Consider the following 15,748-nt stretch of genomic DNA (forward strand, 5'->3'; position numbering starts at 1 on the left):
CCCCTGTGTTAGATTTGGCCCCCAGGCTGCTGCTCATTCTAAAATAAAAAATCTTTACTCACCCTGCAGCGTTTCTCCTCGTGCCCCTGCTTCCAGTGTGATCAGGCAAGCAGAGATCTCAGCCTGCTGTGCCGATCACATGACCGCACTGACAACCAGGAAGTAAGGAAGAACAGAAGCACGGAGCAGACAGGAGGGAGCTCAGCACTGCAGGAGATAAGGAAAGAGGGGTTTATTTTACTTTGGGCAGCAGCCTAGGGGCCATATCTGACACAGGGGGACTTGTGCGATCTATAGGGGCCCATGGGCAGCACTATGGGGGCGATATCTGACACAGGGGGACTTGTGCGATCTATAGGGGCCCATGGGCAGCACTATGGGGGAGATATCTGACACAGGGGGACTTGTGCGATCTATATAGGGGCCATGGGCAGCACTATGGGGGCGATATCTGACACAGGGGGACTTGTGCGATCTATAGGGGCCATGGGCAGCACTATGGGGGCGATATCTGACACAGGGGGACTTGTGCGATCTATATAGGGGCCATGGGCAGCACTATGGGGGCGATATCTGACACAGGGGGACTTGTGCGATCTATAGGGGCCATGGGCAGCACTATGGGGGCGATATCTGACACAGGGGGACTTGTGCGATCTATATAGGGGCCATGGGCAGCACTATGGGGGCGATATCTGACACAGGGGGACTTGTGCGATCTATATAGGGGCCATGGGCAGCACTATGGGGGCGATATCTGACACAGGGGGACTTGTGCGATCTATAGGGGCCATGGGCAGCACTATGGGGGCGATATCTGACACAGGGGGACTTGTGCGATCTATAGGGGCCATGGGCAGCACTATGGGGGCAATATCTAACACAGGGGGACTTGTGCGATCTATAGGGGCCATGGGCAGCAGCATGGGGGCGTTATCTAACACGGGAACGTGTGCAATCCATAGGGGACCATAGGCAGCACAGGGGAACGTGTGCCATCACAAGGGGGCTATATTCAATATAAGGGGGCCATATCCAGATTAAGGGGGCTAATTTTAGGATGGGGGGCTATGAGGGACATATACCCTATATGATTTGTTAGAGGGACACTGGCATTATAAGATGGACCCCATTTACCATTAAAAAAAAAAATTCTCTTTTCCTTCACCAAATTTGGGGGTGCGTCTTATAATCAGGTGCGTCTTATAAAGCGAAAAATACGGTACTTGTTGAAAAATAAAATCTTTGACCAAAGGGAATCTGTCAGCAGGTTTTAGCTAACTCATTTAAGGGCAGCATGATGTAGGCAGAGACGCTGAATCGAACAATGTATAACTTTGATTACTGGATGCAGCTAATCTGACACAATCAGAGATTTTAGAATAGGCAATGCAACAGAGTTGAGAAAGCTGACCCCGCCCATAGCAAGCTCTTAAAGGGAACCAACATGAGGATTTTGGTGTATAAGGTAAAGCCAGTGCAGTACTGGCACTATCAGGCACAGGCTGTACATACCATCAGGGTGCAGCTCGGATGTTTAGGCTGTGAAATCCATGTTTATGAAGTTTGAAAATTCATCATGTTTTTGATTGACGTGTGCACCTCTGCTGATAATATCCGGGCGGGTTATGCACATGATTCCCGCCCCCCGCCGCCTGTTCCTCCCTCTCTCTGGCTGTATGCAAATTAATCACTTCAGTTACACGGCGTCGGAGTTTGCGCCTACGCATAGCGCTTATCTCCGGCGCCATGTTTTTGAAGCCCGCATACAGTGTTTGAGAGGGCAACGCTTGCGCCCTCGCTTCTTCATATCTCGTTGTGACAGCGGGAGCGCGCGCGGTGTCACAACAGGACTGGAGAACAGCTGATCTTACCGATTAGCTGCAGCATACGATATCGTAGCAGACGTCTGCTGCAGCTAATCGTTAAGATCAGCTGTTCTCCAGTCCTATTGTGACACCGCACGTGCTCTCGCTGTCACAACGAGATATGAAGAAGCGAGGGCGCAAACGCCGCCCTCTCAAACACCAAACACTGTATGCGGGCTTCAAAAACATGGCGCTGGAGATAAGCGCTATGCGCAGGCGCAAACTCCGACACCGTGTAACTGAAGTGATTCAATTTACATACAACCAAAGAGAGGGAGGAACAGGCGGCGGAGGGTGGCAATCATGTGCATAACCCGCCCGGATATTATCAGCAGAGGTGCACACGTCAATCAAAGGGTGGATGAATTTTCAAACTTCATAAACATGGATTTTACAGCCTAAATATCCGAGCTGCCACTAATGGTATGTACAGCCTGTGCCTGATAGTGCCAGTACTGCACCTTATATACCAAAATCCTGATGTTTGGTTCCCTTTAATGCACAATGTCTATAGACAGTGAGGCAAATCAGAGCAGAACAACATCCCACAGCCAGCAAGTCACACCAAAGACAAGGTCCTGCTGCTTAAACATTACAAATAAAGAGAGGCATCTCTGAATTTTGTTTTAACCCTTACAGCATGCTGTATTCTGTTTACATAGCAAAAACCTGTTGATATTTTTTTTATCTTTGAAGGGAATCTAATAACGAGGGTCCTTTTTTTCCCCAGAAGTCCCATTTAATATCAGACAGTGCTCAACTTGTGCATGTCCTGTGTATTATAGAGCGTGGCTAAGATGCAATACCAGATACAACCTAAGCACAAGAGTGGAGCTGTTAATTAGAAAAACCGACAAACAAACCTGGGAAACACCAAATCCTCAACCACAATTTTCCGTCGATTAGACTTTTGTATGTGGCCGCTACTCAAGGAGGAAGAGAATAAGCACTGAAGTGTTTTTGCTTGTGGACACAGCTGCTTACACCTGTCTGATGCGAGCAGGGTATATAAAGTCTGCATGAAATTTGATAATGTAGGAGACATATGGGATTCATTGGCGCAGACGTCTTTCACAATTAAAGTATCATTTATTTGACCAGTTATAGGTTACATGTAGTTTGGAGATGCACAAGGGAGGGACAGCTTAGACAAAAACTGAGTAAGAATCAGCTCCTTGCCCCAAAGCACCCAGCCCAATTTCCAGTGATTCCAGTAGAGGACCATGCGGGTTATGCTTACCCTTGTCTGGACAGTAGCTTATTGATTGGTGCATTTTGTCCTTGGCTTGGCTGCAGGATTCTGTTAGAAACAAATATGGAGGGGTGAAGCTGTGCTACACAGTAGAAGGTATACTTAAAGAGGAGCTTTCATTAGATATAGTACATTTATACTGACTAGCTCCTCCAACTAGTGCTGCTCCACTGATTCTGGAACAGCTTTTGTTATTTTTCTGTGCCCCTCCATTGTAAAGTTATGCTCCAGAGTAATGAGTGCAAATTTTCCCTTCTACTAACTGCGCGTAAAACACGGGACGTCTTTGTGGGTGTGGCTGTATTTTAATTGGCCAGTATTATAGAGGAGAGAAAGAACACGCCCACATTCTGTGGTACATGCCCAATTGGGTTGAGGGGAAAATATGCACCATTATTTACAGAGGACATAACTTTGAAATGGAGAGGCACAAAAGAAAAACGGTCCCAGAATCAGTGATGCAGTAACAATTGTAGGAGGTTCTCCATTTAAATAAAAAAAATCCAGTGAAAAAAGTCTCCTTTAAGAGCTCAAAAGGTAAGCCACACTAATTTGTCATTCGTTGCAGTTGCCCCACTGTGTTTACCAGCGATCAATGATATTTTTTTGTTAGGATCACAACTAGTGCTGAGCGAACTGTTCGGTGCCCAGTATGCATAATGAGCATTTTGATGCTCTGTATATGTTTACCAAGTATAATGGAAGTCAATGGGAAACTTGAGCATTATACTGGATGATTTCCTTGAAAAATGCACAAGTTTCCCATTCACTTCCATTATATTTGGTAAACGAGTAACGAGCACCTGAGCATCAAAATGCTTGTTACATGTACCGGGCACCAGTTTGCTCATCACTAATCATGGACACCTGAATCCCAACACCAAGAATGCATAATGTCATTGATCATGTGAGGTTCTCTCTGTACAAATGGCCTCCTAAGTGAAGCATCGGTTCATACGACATTTACTACACGTAAAACAACTCTCCCCAACCTCAAGCATCACACATAGAGAGGCCAAGAAGAGAAGATATTCGGGCAGAGAGGCGAGATGTTCTGTACACCGTGACTAAGAGGAGGTGTAGTTCTTATTCACCTGGAATCCAGGGCCTTGGGTTTTGGGATAGGTTTCCTATTTGACATTCCAATTTCTACTGCCCTACAAGAAATACAGACAGGTGCAAGATAAGTAAATGGGATTGAGTTGGAATACATTTAATCATTATATAAAACACAAGGTAATAGGTGTAGTAATAATCTAAATGCAGTCTGAACACCAATATTGGTCCTCTGCCTAAGGCCTCTTTCACACGTCCATGAAATACCACGCACGTTTTTCACGGACATGTCAAAGGTGTGTTTTGCCCTCCATGAGCCGTGTTTACTGCCTACGTGTGTTCTACGTGTGTTAGCCGTGATAACACATGGAGAACGGGAACTTTCTGCTCACCTGTCCCTGGCTTCGCTGTCCGTGGTGCTGATCTTCGGTCTCCGGTCCTGCCGACTCCCCGCTGCTGCTGCTTCCAGCCGCAGTGAAGTGAATATTCAATGAGCATAATGAGCGGCGGTCGGAAGCAAGTGACAGCAGCGGCAGAGACTGCAGGGCTGGAGAAGGTGAGAATTTTTTTTTTTTTTTTTTTTTAAATCGCAGATACATGTGTTTTCTCCGGTGCTTGTCACACGGAACACATCCGTGTGGTCCATTTGTGTTATGTGTGAAACGTTTGCGTTCCGTGTGACACCCGTGATGCCGAAGAAAAACGGACATGTCTACATGTGGAGCACATGGGCACATGTATGCTCCACACGTACACACGGTCCATGGCATAATACACACGTGAACGCAGACGCATTGATTTTAATAGGTGTACGTGTTCCCGTGTCTCCGGTACGTGAGGAAACTGACCATACACGTACCGGAGGCACGGACGTGTGAAAGAGGCCTAAAGTAGGTTGCATGGGTAACTCATCTATAGGAGTTTGTTTAAAATTTCAGATACCAAATAAATTTTTTCCTGTCACAAGACAGGAATGACAAAGTGTCTCCTGCAACGCCATGATGTCCTATCTGATATCAAATGGGTAACTCTCCTGTGGGTCCCAGGAAGTTGCGAGATGCATGGTGTGACGCCCCAGGGCAATGGGATACTCGGTCCTGGGCATGTGGTGAACAGGGGAGTCGTGGTCACGGTCGATGCCGGGTTCTGTGACCCCAGGGTCGATCCGAAAAAGGGTGAAAAGAAAATGGAAAAATAAAAGTAAAATAAATAAAAGAGTTTTTGACTACGCCACTTGCGGGTTGCGGCTATTTTGTAGGAGCCGCCCCTGCATGATCTTCCTGGGGCAGGTAGTATAATGCAGCTTAGGTGATCTAGCCCTCCGCAAGCAGGGCTAGGCCCCGGAAGAGGATGTTGGTGGTAGTAGTGTGCAGTGTGAGCTGATGATGCACCAATGTAGAAAGGATTTAAGCCACAAAGGAACTGCAGTTTAAACTGGCTTTTACTCACTGTTCTGGTACTGTCACCCGGGTGGTGCTGGTTTTCAGGTGTTCCCTCACCCTTTGTTCCCAGTGCCAGTTAGTGACCTGTCTTCCGTGCACACTTTTGTTTTTTTGGTGGGTCCTCGTGGCCTAAAGCTTCCTGGGATCCCCTCCGTTTCACAGTTTTTACCCGTACAGGCAGCCTGGACAATTTGATGGGCTGGACTCCTGTCCCTGTCCCCAAGTCCCCTCCTTGCTGCTTTGCTCCGGACACTCAGGTTGGTGAGGGACCCCGATGATCCCCCTCACCTGGCAGATTTAACAGGTAGCTTGAAGCGTACTCCCATTCAAGGGTTCTGCTCCCCGCCTGTGCTGGATTCTTTGAGTCCTGGTCCCGCACTCCTCTGGCAACCCTCGGTTCCTTGAGCACTGGTTCCTTACTCCACAGCAACCCTTCTCCTTTTTAGCTCCAGTTCTCAGGTTTTAACACCTAGGACTACTGTCCTAAAACACTTCACTTTCTCTCACTTCTGACTCCCCTCAAAGTCTCTCTTCAACAACAACTGACTTTTCTCCTCACGCCAACTCCTCACCTAGCCCCGCCCTTTTTTGGGTCTCTCCCTAGCAGATTGGATGCTTACCAACCAATAGATGGCCATCCTTTAAATCTGTCTCTAGGCAGTTTTCCCAGGTTGGACATGGGGTTTAGTGTATGTGTGATGGTGCTGGTGTGTTTACCGGCACTAGTATTGCAGGGTTTGGGTTGTCCACAAGTTACATATTTTGTGGCACCCGATACCTCAGATGACGCTACACATAGACCCTGTGCCTGAAGAAATCACCATCCAACTCAGATGATTACATTGGGATTAATGTCCTGTCCTCATAGAAGCCTACATTACTAATGACTTTTCGTCTGAGTCACTGAACTAGCAGGATAGCAAAACATTGATTTGCATAAGAGACGCCTTGATGTTGCAGAAGTGCCAAAATTATCCCCATCACATGACCATATCTGAAACTTGACACAGACATTTATAGGTGCGTTACTTCAGTCATGGCCATAGAAATGCCCATTAAATGTCACCTGCTTAACCTAGCAGGGTCTATGACAAAGCCTCAAAAACACCAAAAGTAGACAAAAACCCTCTGGGCTGAGATGGCATATAACCCCGAGTACTGCAGGAATTAAGTACAGTGGAACCTTGGTTAGCGAGAACAATCCATTCTGGGACTCTGCTTGTTAACCAAGTTACTCGTTCAGCAAAGCAAGATTTCCCATAGGAAATCATTACAATGCAGACAATTCATTCCACAACTTGTTAAATGTCCCATCCTGGTCCCCTGTTGTGCCATTCCACACATATACAAACAAGCACAAACACACACACACACACACACACACTATGCTCACCTTACCTTACGTTCCTTCGCTGGCCTCCTGGAACTTGCAGTTTGCCGGTACAGGCTGTGTATCGGTAACCATCGCGACGAGGGAGGAGCTTCCGCTGCCAGAGCGCTGACGTCAAAGGCAGGAGCCTCTGATTGGCAAGCACGCTGCATTTGAGTAGCAGCTGACAGCGGAAGTTCCTTCCTCGTCGCGATGGTTTCCGGTACACATCCTGTAGCGGCGAACTACAAAAACCATGAGGCCGGCGATGGAACGGAAGGTACACATATTATGCTGACCTCACCTTCTGTTCCATCGCCGGCCTCATGGTTTTTGTAGTTCGCCGCTACAGGATGTGAATCGGGTAACCATCGCGACGAGGAAGGAACTTCCGCTGCCAGAGCAAGTTCCTCCCTCGTCGCGATGGTTGCCGATCTACATCCTGTACCGGCGAACTACAAGAACCAGGAGGCCGGCGATGGAACGGAAGGTAAGGTGAGCATAATATGTGTGTGTGTGTGCGCGTTTGTTTGTGTGTGTTTTTGTGGACTGCAAGAGCGGGTTAGAGCTCAGTGGATATTTTGCTTGTACAGCAAAGCTTGCTAGTAAACAGAGTTACAAATTTACAACAAGCTTTGCTCGTTAAGCGAAATACTCGCTAACTGGGTTACTCGTTAAGCGAGGTTCCACTGTACTATGAAAGACCAGGGTCTGTACCACAGGACTAGAACATAGCAAATGTGGTGCCAAAATTCAAAAAAGGGACAAAAGCGGAGCCTGGCAATTATAGGCTGGTAAGTTTAACCTCTATTGCGGGCAAAATGTTTGAGTGTTTTCTAAGAGCTGCTATCCTGGAGTATCTCAAGAAGAATAGCCATATGACTCACCATCAACATGGGTTTATTATGTATTAGTCCTGTAAAGCTAATCTGATCAGCTTCTATGAGGAAGTAAATTGGACTGCACCATTGTGATGCACTGGATGTCCTCTATCTGTACTTTCCAAAGGCATTTGATACGGTGCCACATGAAAGGATGACACATAAAATTACCAATAAATTAGCGAACAACTGTTTCTGTAGTGGTAAACAGAGGGTGGTTATTACTGCAACACACTTGGCACTTGGATGGAGTCACAGTTAACAGTGAGGTACCACAGGGGTCAGTATTGGGCCCTCTTCTTTTTAACATTTAGTAATTACCTTGTAGTGGGCATACAGAGTAGAATTTCAATATTTGCTGATGAAACTAAACTCTGCAAAGTAATCAACACAGAGGAGGATAATTTAAGATTAGAGAGGGATCTATGTAAACTGAGGAATTGTGGGAGATTGGCAATTGAAGTTTAAACGTAGATTTAAAAAAAAAAAAAAAAAAAAAAAAAGCACTTGGGTAGGAGAAATTAAATGTATAATTGTATAATTACACATTAAATGGGAAAGCTGTTACTGAAGAAGGCGGGTGTATGGGAGGATGTCAAATTCTACTTTAGAGACCAGTGTCAGGCAGCTCTGGGTACGTCAAACAATATAATGGGATGCATTAAAAGAGACATCGATGCTCATGACAAGAATATATAGTTTTGCTTCTATACAAGTCACTAGTGCGACCGCACTTAGAATACTGTGTACAATTTTGGTCTCCGATATATAAGAATGACATAGCTGAACTAGAGCGGGTATAGAGAAGAGCAACCATGGTTATAAGGGAATGGGTGAACTGAAATTCCAAGATAGGTCATTAAACTTGGGGTTACTCAGTTTGGAAAAATGAAGGCGTAGGGGCGATCTTATTACAATGTACAAATATATGAGGAGATCGTACAGAGACCTTTCTAATAATCTTTTTACACCTAGGGCTGTGATGGGCACATGGGAGCTCTATGTCTAGAGGAGAAAAGATTTAATCAACCATAATCACAGACGCAGATTCTTTACTGTAAAAGCAGTGATCCTATGGAACACCACTATATGAGACTGTGCTGGTTGATTCACTAAAAAAAAAAATAAAAAAATAAAAATAAAAAGGAGGCCTGGATGCCTTATTTTGTTTGTCGCACCATGGTTTTTAAAAACTGAAGTGGTTAAAAAAAAGCTTCAAAAGACTGCAATGTACACATACCCTTTAATGGCTTATTTTGGAATATAATACAAGTCTGGCTTCTAGTGTATGTGTGTAGGAATTACCGGGTAAGCTTCTTCCGATCCAGAGACTTCTGTGTTGCTGATGATAAGGCCACCCTATCCCGAGGGCTCTTTATTTTTTCCTATTGACAGAAAAGAAAACATCTTGAATCGATAAATCGTCAGTCATTTATACAATATAGAGAGCGGTCTGCATATACTGTGCGGTCAGGAACTATTATAGTATTCAGTCTGACAGCTTCCTTATAGAGAATTTATCATATGGAAAACTGAGGGTTTATGGCTGAATGACTATGGCACAGAATATGGCCTAAAATATGAACATCAACGTCAGCCTGCCAGACGACCATTTATTCACTGGTTGTTTAACCATTAAACTACTTTGAACTAATGTTAGTGACTCCCTTTAAAATGGAGTACATCACTCTGTTATTGTCTAGTGAATTAAATGCGCTGTCCCGTGAAAACAAGTTGTCACCTATCCATAGACGTTTTCATAAGTTATGGATTGGTGGGTATACAACCGCTGTACCCCTCACCAAATTGGTAGAACACTGAATTTTTATCCCTAACTGGGCAATACATATTGGAGCAACAGGTTTGATGCCTGGTCATAGCTCCATTCATTCTCTATGGGCTGCCGTGAAAAAAGCCAAGCACAGTGGTCAGCAGTCTCATGGGGAATGAACGGAGCAGCAGCCGAGCATGCGCACTGCAGTCCCACTCTAGATAAAAGTTCCCCATTCTGCCGATCAGTGCGGGTCCGACCATTGGGACCAATTCCTCATCACCTATCCTTAGTCCAAACGCTAAGTGTAGACTTTTATTAAATTGACAGTCTCTTTAAAAGGGAACCTGTCACCAGTTTTTTGACTATTGAACCAAAAGAATCACCTTCTGCAGCTCCTGGGCTGCATTCTATGAAGGTGCACCTTGTTGCTGACCCCCACTAACAGACCCCAAAAAGAACTTTTATAAAATCTCACCGTTTTGTATGCTAATGACCTGTGTTGGCCAGATGGGCGGGCTCTATTTCGGCTCCTGTCCCTCCTTGTGGCCTTGCTCGCCGTCATGATCGACAAGGGTGGCGCCACCATCATCATCCACGCTGCTGGCCAAGTCTGGTGCAGGCGCAGTTCGCTCTGCCCCTATTGCGGGCAGAGCATAAAAACAGTTTCCCTAGTGTGCACCGATGATGTGGTGATGTATCTGCGCTGGCGCGAGATCATGGTCGGGTACGAGGATGACGCTGCTGGTCAGGTCATGCACAGCGCCGACCATGATCTTGCGCCTGCGCAGATACATCACTGGCGCACGCGAGGGAAACTGTTTTTATGCTTGGCCCGCGAAAGGGGCAGAGCGAATTGCGCCTGCGCGACTTTGCCAGCAGTGTGGATGATGACAGCAGCGCCACCCTTGTCGATCAAGACAGGAGGACAGCGAGCAAGGCCACAAGGAGGGACAGGAGCCGAAATAGAGCCCGCCCATCTGGCCAACACAGGTCATTAGCATACAAAACGGTGAGATTTCATAAAAGTTCTTTTTGGGGTCTGTAAGTGGGGGTCAGCAACAAGGTGCACCTTCATAGAATGCAGCCCAGGAGCTGCAGAAGGTGATACTTTTGGTTTAAGTAAAAAAAAAAACTGGTGACAGGTTCCCTTTAACTTAAAATGTAAGCTTCTCATGATCATGACAGTGCAGTAAATGTTGCAATATTTGGAAAATTTAGTTAAAAAACAAACAAACAAAAAACCTACATTGGTTATATTCGAGATTAGCAATACGTGAAACCAAGCTGCAGGAATTTTTGTTAGTATGATACAGGCAGTATATATAAGTATTACAAGTGTGATCTAATAGATAGAATGATGATCTGATCTCATAACAAAAAATAAAAAGCCACGGTCATATTTATTTACTGTTCTTAATCTACTCCTATTACTCTATCTTATGATTAAAGGGAATCTGTCAGCAGGATTTTGCTACCTCATCTGAGAGTAGCATAATGTAAAGAGATCCTGAATCCAACAATGTATCACTTAGATTACTGGCTGCAGCTGTTCTGACACAAATCAGAATTTTTAGATTTAGCCATGTAGCAGAGCTGAGAGAGCTGGCCCCACCCACACCAGGTTCTCTATAGAGATTGTACAGCAACAGTGAGGTGTCAATCACAGGAGGGGCCGTGCCTGTCTGCACGGATAGTGACATGGTTGAGCAATGATAAGTCCTACTGCTTGAACAAACATAGCAAAGAAACAACAGATCGGACCTTGACAAAACAGGCATCCCTGAATACTCTGTGTTAATCCTTGCAGCATTCTGTCTTCAGATTATATAGCAAAAACATGTTGACAGATTCACTTTAATTATCAAAAATAGTTAGTGTATGTTTGTTTCAGAAGTGAGGTGGCCATCAGATTCGGTAAGAATAAATCGAGAGGTGGCCACTTATGCGCCGTCAACTTTCCTGTTCATTCTCCCTCTGGGAGGCACCAGCAGCTCACCTACCTGGTGATAAGGGCATTAAATCTTGTCTTTGTATAGTGAATAGTTACTAAAATAAGCAATGCCAATTGTTTAATAGCATTGACTGATTTAACAATTACCATCTGTCTGAGCATCTTCTCCCGTCTTAGTTCCCGGTCATGAGCCAGAATAGTCATCCGTTCTGCGGCATCCATTGCAAAGAAGATATCATGGATTTCATACAGGGCCGCCCGCAGCTTGAAATAAAGCAAAAGTTTTACGTTAGTTAGCAAATGCACCAGGCACACGCATCATCACCACCAAAGATATGCAAACAATGGACGGTGCTTGTGTCAGACAGCTGCTTGGTTAATGGAGACGACAGGTGGCCTTGAACATATGGTGCCACAAAATCTCCACTTGCTGGTTCAGCCTCGTGTATCTATTCTTGACTGTCCTTAGCGATTCTGCATCCTCCAAGGAACTGCTGAAATTAGGCCATAAAGAAGAGCTTTGTAAGCAGCAAGGTTCACATGTCTCCTCCAGTGACAGGTTCAAGGCACAACAGAAGCGGCCACGTGCACAATTGTTGAACAGGATATATTATTTAGGCTCTACTATGAGAATTTGGACTGGAGGGAAGGGAATACTTTACAAGGACAGCATAGATTAACCCCTTCACCCCCGGCCACTAAAACACCCTAATCACAGGGCCATTTTTTGCAATTCTGACCAGTGTCACTTTGACAGGTTATAAGTCTGGAACGCTTCAACGGATCCTGGCGATTCTGAGATTGTTTTTTCGTGACATATTGTACTTCCTGACAGTGGTAAATTTAGGCCGATATTTTTTGCGTTTATTTGTGAAAATGTAGGAAATTTTGCAAAAATTTTGAAAATTTCGCAATTTTCAAACTTTGAAAATTTATGCCTATAAATCTGAGAAATATGTCACACAAAATAGTTACTAAATAAAATTTCCCACTTGTCTACTTTTCATCAGCGCAATTTTCGAAACAAAATTTTTTTTTCGTTCGAAAGTTAGAAGGGGTCAAAGTTAATCAGCAATTTCTCATTTTTCCAACAAAATTTACAAAAGAATTTTTTTTAGGGAGCACATCACATTTGAGGTGACTTTGAGAGGCCGAGGTGACAGAAAATACCCAAAAGTGACCCCATTCTAAAATCTGCACCCCTCACTCTGCTCAAAACCACATCCAAGAAGTTTATTAACCCTTTAGGTGCTTCACAGCAACCAAAGCAATGTGGAAGGAAAAAATGAAAATTTTACTTTTTAACACAAAAATGTTACTTTAGCCATAAAATTTTCATTTTTACAAGGGAGAAAAGAGAAAGTACACAATACAATGTATTGTGCATTTTCTCCTGAGTACGCTGATACCCCATATGTGGTAAAAATCAATTGTTTGGGCGCACGGCAGAGTTCGAAAGGGAAGGAGCGCCATTTGGATTTTTGAACACAAAATTAGCTGCACTCATTAGCGGACGCCATGTCGGGTTTGAAGACCCCCTGAGGTGCCTAAACAATGGAGCTCCCCCATAAGTGACCCCATTTTGGAAACTAGAGCCCTCAAATAATTTTTCTAGATGTTTGGTGAGCACTTTGAACCCCTGGGGGTTTCACAGAAGTTTATAACATTGAGCCGTGAAAAGAAAAAAAAAAAATTTTACCACAAAACTGTTGCTTCAACGAGGTAGCTTTTTTTTTTCACAAGGGTATCGGGAAAAAATGCACCATAAAATGTATTGTGCATTTTCTCCTGAGTACGCAGATACCCCATATGTGGTGGAAATCAAATGTTTGGGCAAAAGGCAGGGCTCGGAAGGCAAGGAGAGCCATTTCAATTTTTGACTGCAAAATTAGCTGCACTCATTAGCGGACGCCATGTCGGGTTTGAAGACCCCCTGAGGTGCCTAAACAATGGAGCTACCCCACAAGTGACCCCATTTTGGAAACTAGAGCCCTCAAATAATTTTTCTAGATGTTTGGTGAGCACTTTGAACCCCTGGGGGTTTCACAGAAGTTTATAACATTGAGCCGTGAAAAGAAAAAAATTTTTTTACCACAAAACTGTTGCTTCAACTAGGTAGCTTTTTTTTTCACAAGGGTATCAGGAAAAAAATGCACCATAAAATGTATAGTGCATTTTCTCCTGAGTACACAGATACCTCATATGTGGTGGAAAGTAATTGTTTGTGCGCATGGCGGGGCTCAGAAGAGAAAGAGCACCATTTCACAGCAAAATTGGTTGGAATCATTAGCTGACGTAATGTTGCATTTGGAGACCCCCTGAGCTGCCTAAACAATGGAGCTCCCCCACAAGTGACCCCATTTTGGAAACTAGATGCCTCAAGGAATTTATCTAGATGTTTAGCGAGCCCCAAGGGGCTCCACACAAGTTGATAATGTTGAGCCATTAATACAATTTTTTTTTTTTCACCACAAAACTGTTACTTGAACCACGTAGCTTTTTTTTCACAAGGGTATCAGTGAAAAATGTACCATAAAACGTGTGCAATTTCTCCTGAGTACGACGATACCTCATATGTGGTGGAAAGTAATTGTTTGGGCGCATGGCAGGGCTCAGAAGAGAAAGCGCACCATTTGACAGCAAAATTGGTATGAATCATTAGCGGACGCCATGTCATGTTTGGAGACCCCCTATGGTGCCTAAATAGTGGAGCTCCCTCACAAGTGACCCCATCCCCTCAAGGAAATTATCTAGATGTTGGTGAGCCCCTTGCACCCCCAGGGGCTCCACAGAAGTTGATAACATTGAACCGTGAATTATTTTTTTTTTACCACAAAAGTTTTGCATCAACCAGGTAGATTTTTTTTTTACAAGGGTATCAGGAAAAACTGCACCATAAAACGTATTGTGCAATTTCTCCTGAGTACGCAGATACCTCATATGTGGTGGAAATAAATTGTTTGGGCGCATGGTGGGGCTCAGAAGAGAACGAATGCCATTTAACTTTTCAAACGCACAGACGCGGTGCACTGATCGACCGCTGCAGGACGCACATTCGGATGGGATACAAAAAGCGTCGGTGATACGGAAAAAAAGAAAAAGTCACGCCAAAAATTGAGCAGGGATGCAGATTTGTTATGTGCATCCCTGATCAGCGCTTGGCGAGACGCACGGATGGATGCGATACAAAAAGCGTCGGGAATACGGAAAAAAGTCATGCCAAAAATTGAGCAGGGATGCAGATCCGTTATCTGCATCCCTGATCAGCAATTGGCAGGACGCACGGACAGATGCGATACAAAACGCGTTCGAGATACGGAAAAAAAAAAGTCACGCCAAAAATTGACCACGGATGCAGATCCGTTATCTGCATCTGTGATCAGTGCTCGGCGGGACGCACGGACAGATGAGGTGTAAAAAAGAGAATTTTGTTTACTTACCGTAAATTCTTTTTCTTATAGTTCCGTATTGGGAGACCCAGACCATGGGTGTTTAGCTTCTGCCTCCGGAGGACACACAAAGTACTACACTCAAAAGTGTAGCTCCTCCCTCTGAGCTTATACACCCCCTGGAGAAACCAGATCTAGCCAGTTTAGTGCAAAAGCTGAAGGAGAATAGCCACCCACAAGTAAAAACAGAGCAAGAACCGGAACAACCGGAGCCTCTGTCTACGACAACAGCCGGTGATAACACGCGGAACAAGAAACTGCCAACAGGCAACAGGGAGGGTGCTGGGTCTCCCAATACGGAACTATAAGACAAAGAATTTACGGTAAGTAAACAAAATTCTCTTTTTCTTTATCGTTCCAATGGGAGACCCAGACATTGGGACGTCTCAAAGCAGTCCATGGGTGGGAATAAACAGAAAAACTGAGAAGTAGGCAGAGCCTAACTTCACAAGTGGGCGACAGCCGCCTGAAGGATGCGTCTGCCCAAGCTTGCATCTGCCGAAGCATGAGCATGCACTTGGTAGTGCTTTGAAAAGGTATGCAGGCTAGTCCAAGTGGCAGCCTGACAGACTTGCTGAGCCGTAGCCTGGTGCCTGAAAGCCCAAGAGGCACCGACAGCTCTGGTCGAGTGTGCCTTGATCCCCGGCGGGGGAGGCACCTGAGAACCCAGGTAGGCATCCGAAATGGTGGACCTAATCCAACGGGC

General features: G+C 45.0%; 1 protein-coding gene across 1 annotated transcript in view; it reads right to left on the minus strand.

The window, feature by feature from the left end:
• Positions 1-15,748, minus strand: part of CCP110 (centriolar coiled-coil protein 110) — a 122,841-nt gene that overhangs the window by 11,073 nt on the left and 96,020 nt on the right. Inside the window, exons 10-13 of the mRNA XM_075319140.1 lie at positions 11,741-11,857; positions 9,174-9,253; positions 4,215-4,277; positions 3,109-3,168 (exon numbers count right to left, since the gene is read on the minus strand). Coding sequence (XP_075175255.1) covers positions 3,109-3,168; positions 4,215-4,277; positions 9,174-9,253; positions 11,741-11,857 — 320 coding nt within the window. The remainder of the gene's footprint in view (positions 1-3,108; positions 3,169-4,214; positions 4,278-9,173; positions 9,254-11,740; positions 11,858-15,748) is intronic.

The sequence above is a fragment of the Anomaloglossus baeobatrachus genome, chromosome 7 (assembly GCF_048569485.1).
Source record: "Anomaloglossus baeobatrachus isolate aAnoBae1 chromosome 7, aAnoBae1.hap1, whole genome shotgun sequence".
Classification (NCBI taxonomy): Eukaryota; Metazoa; Chordata; class Amphibia; order Anura; family Aromobatidae; genus Anomaloglossus; species Anomaloglossus baeobatrachus.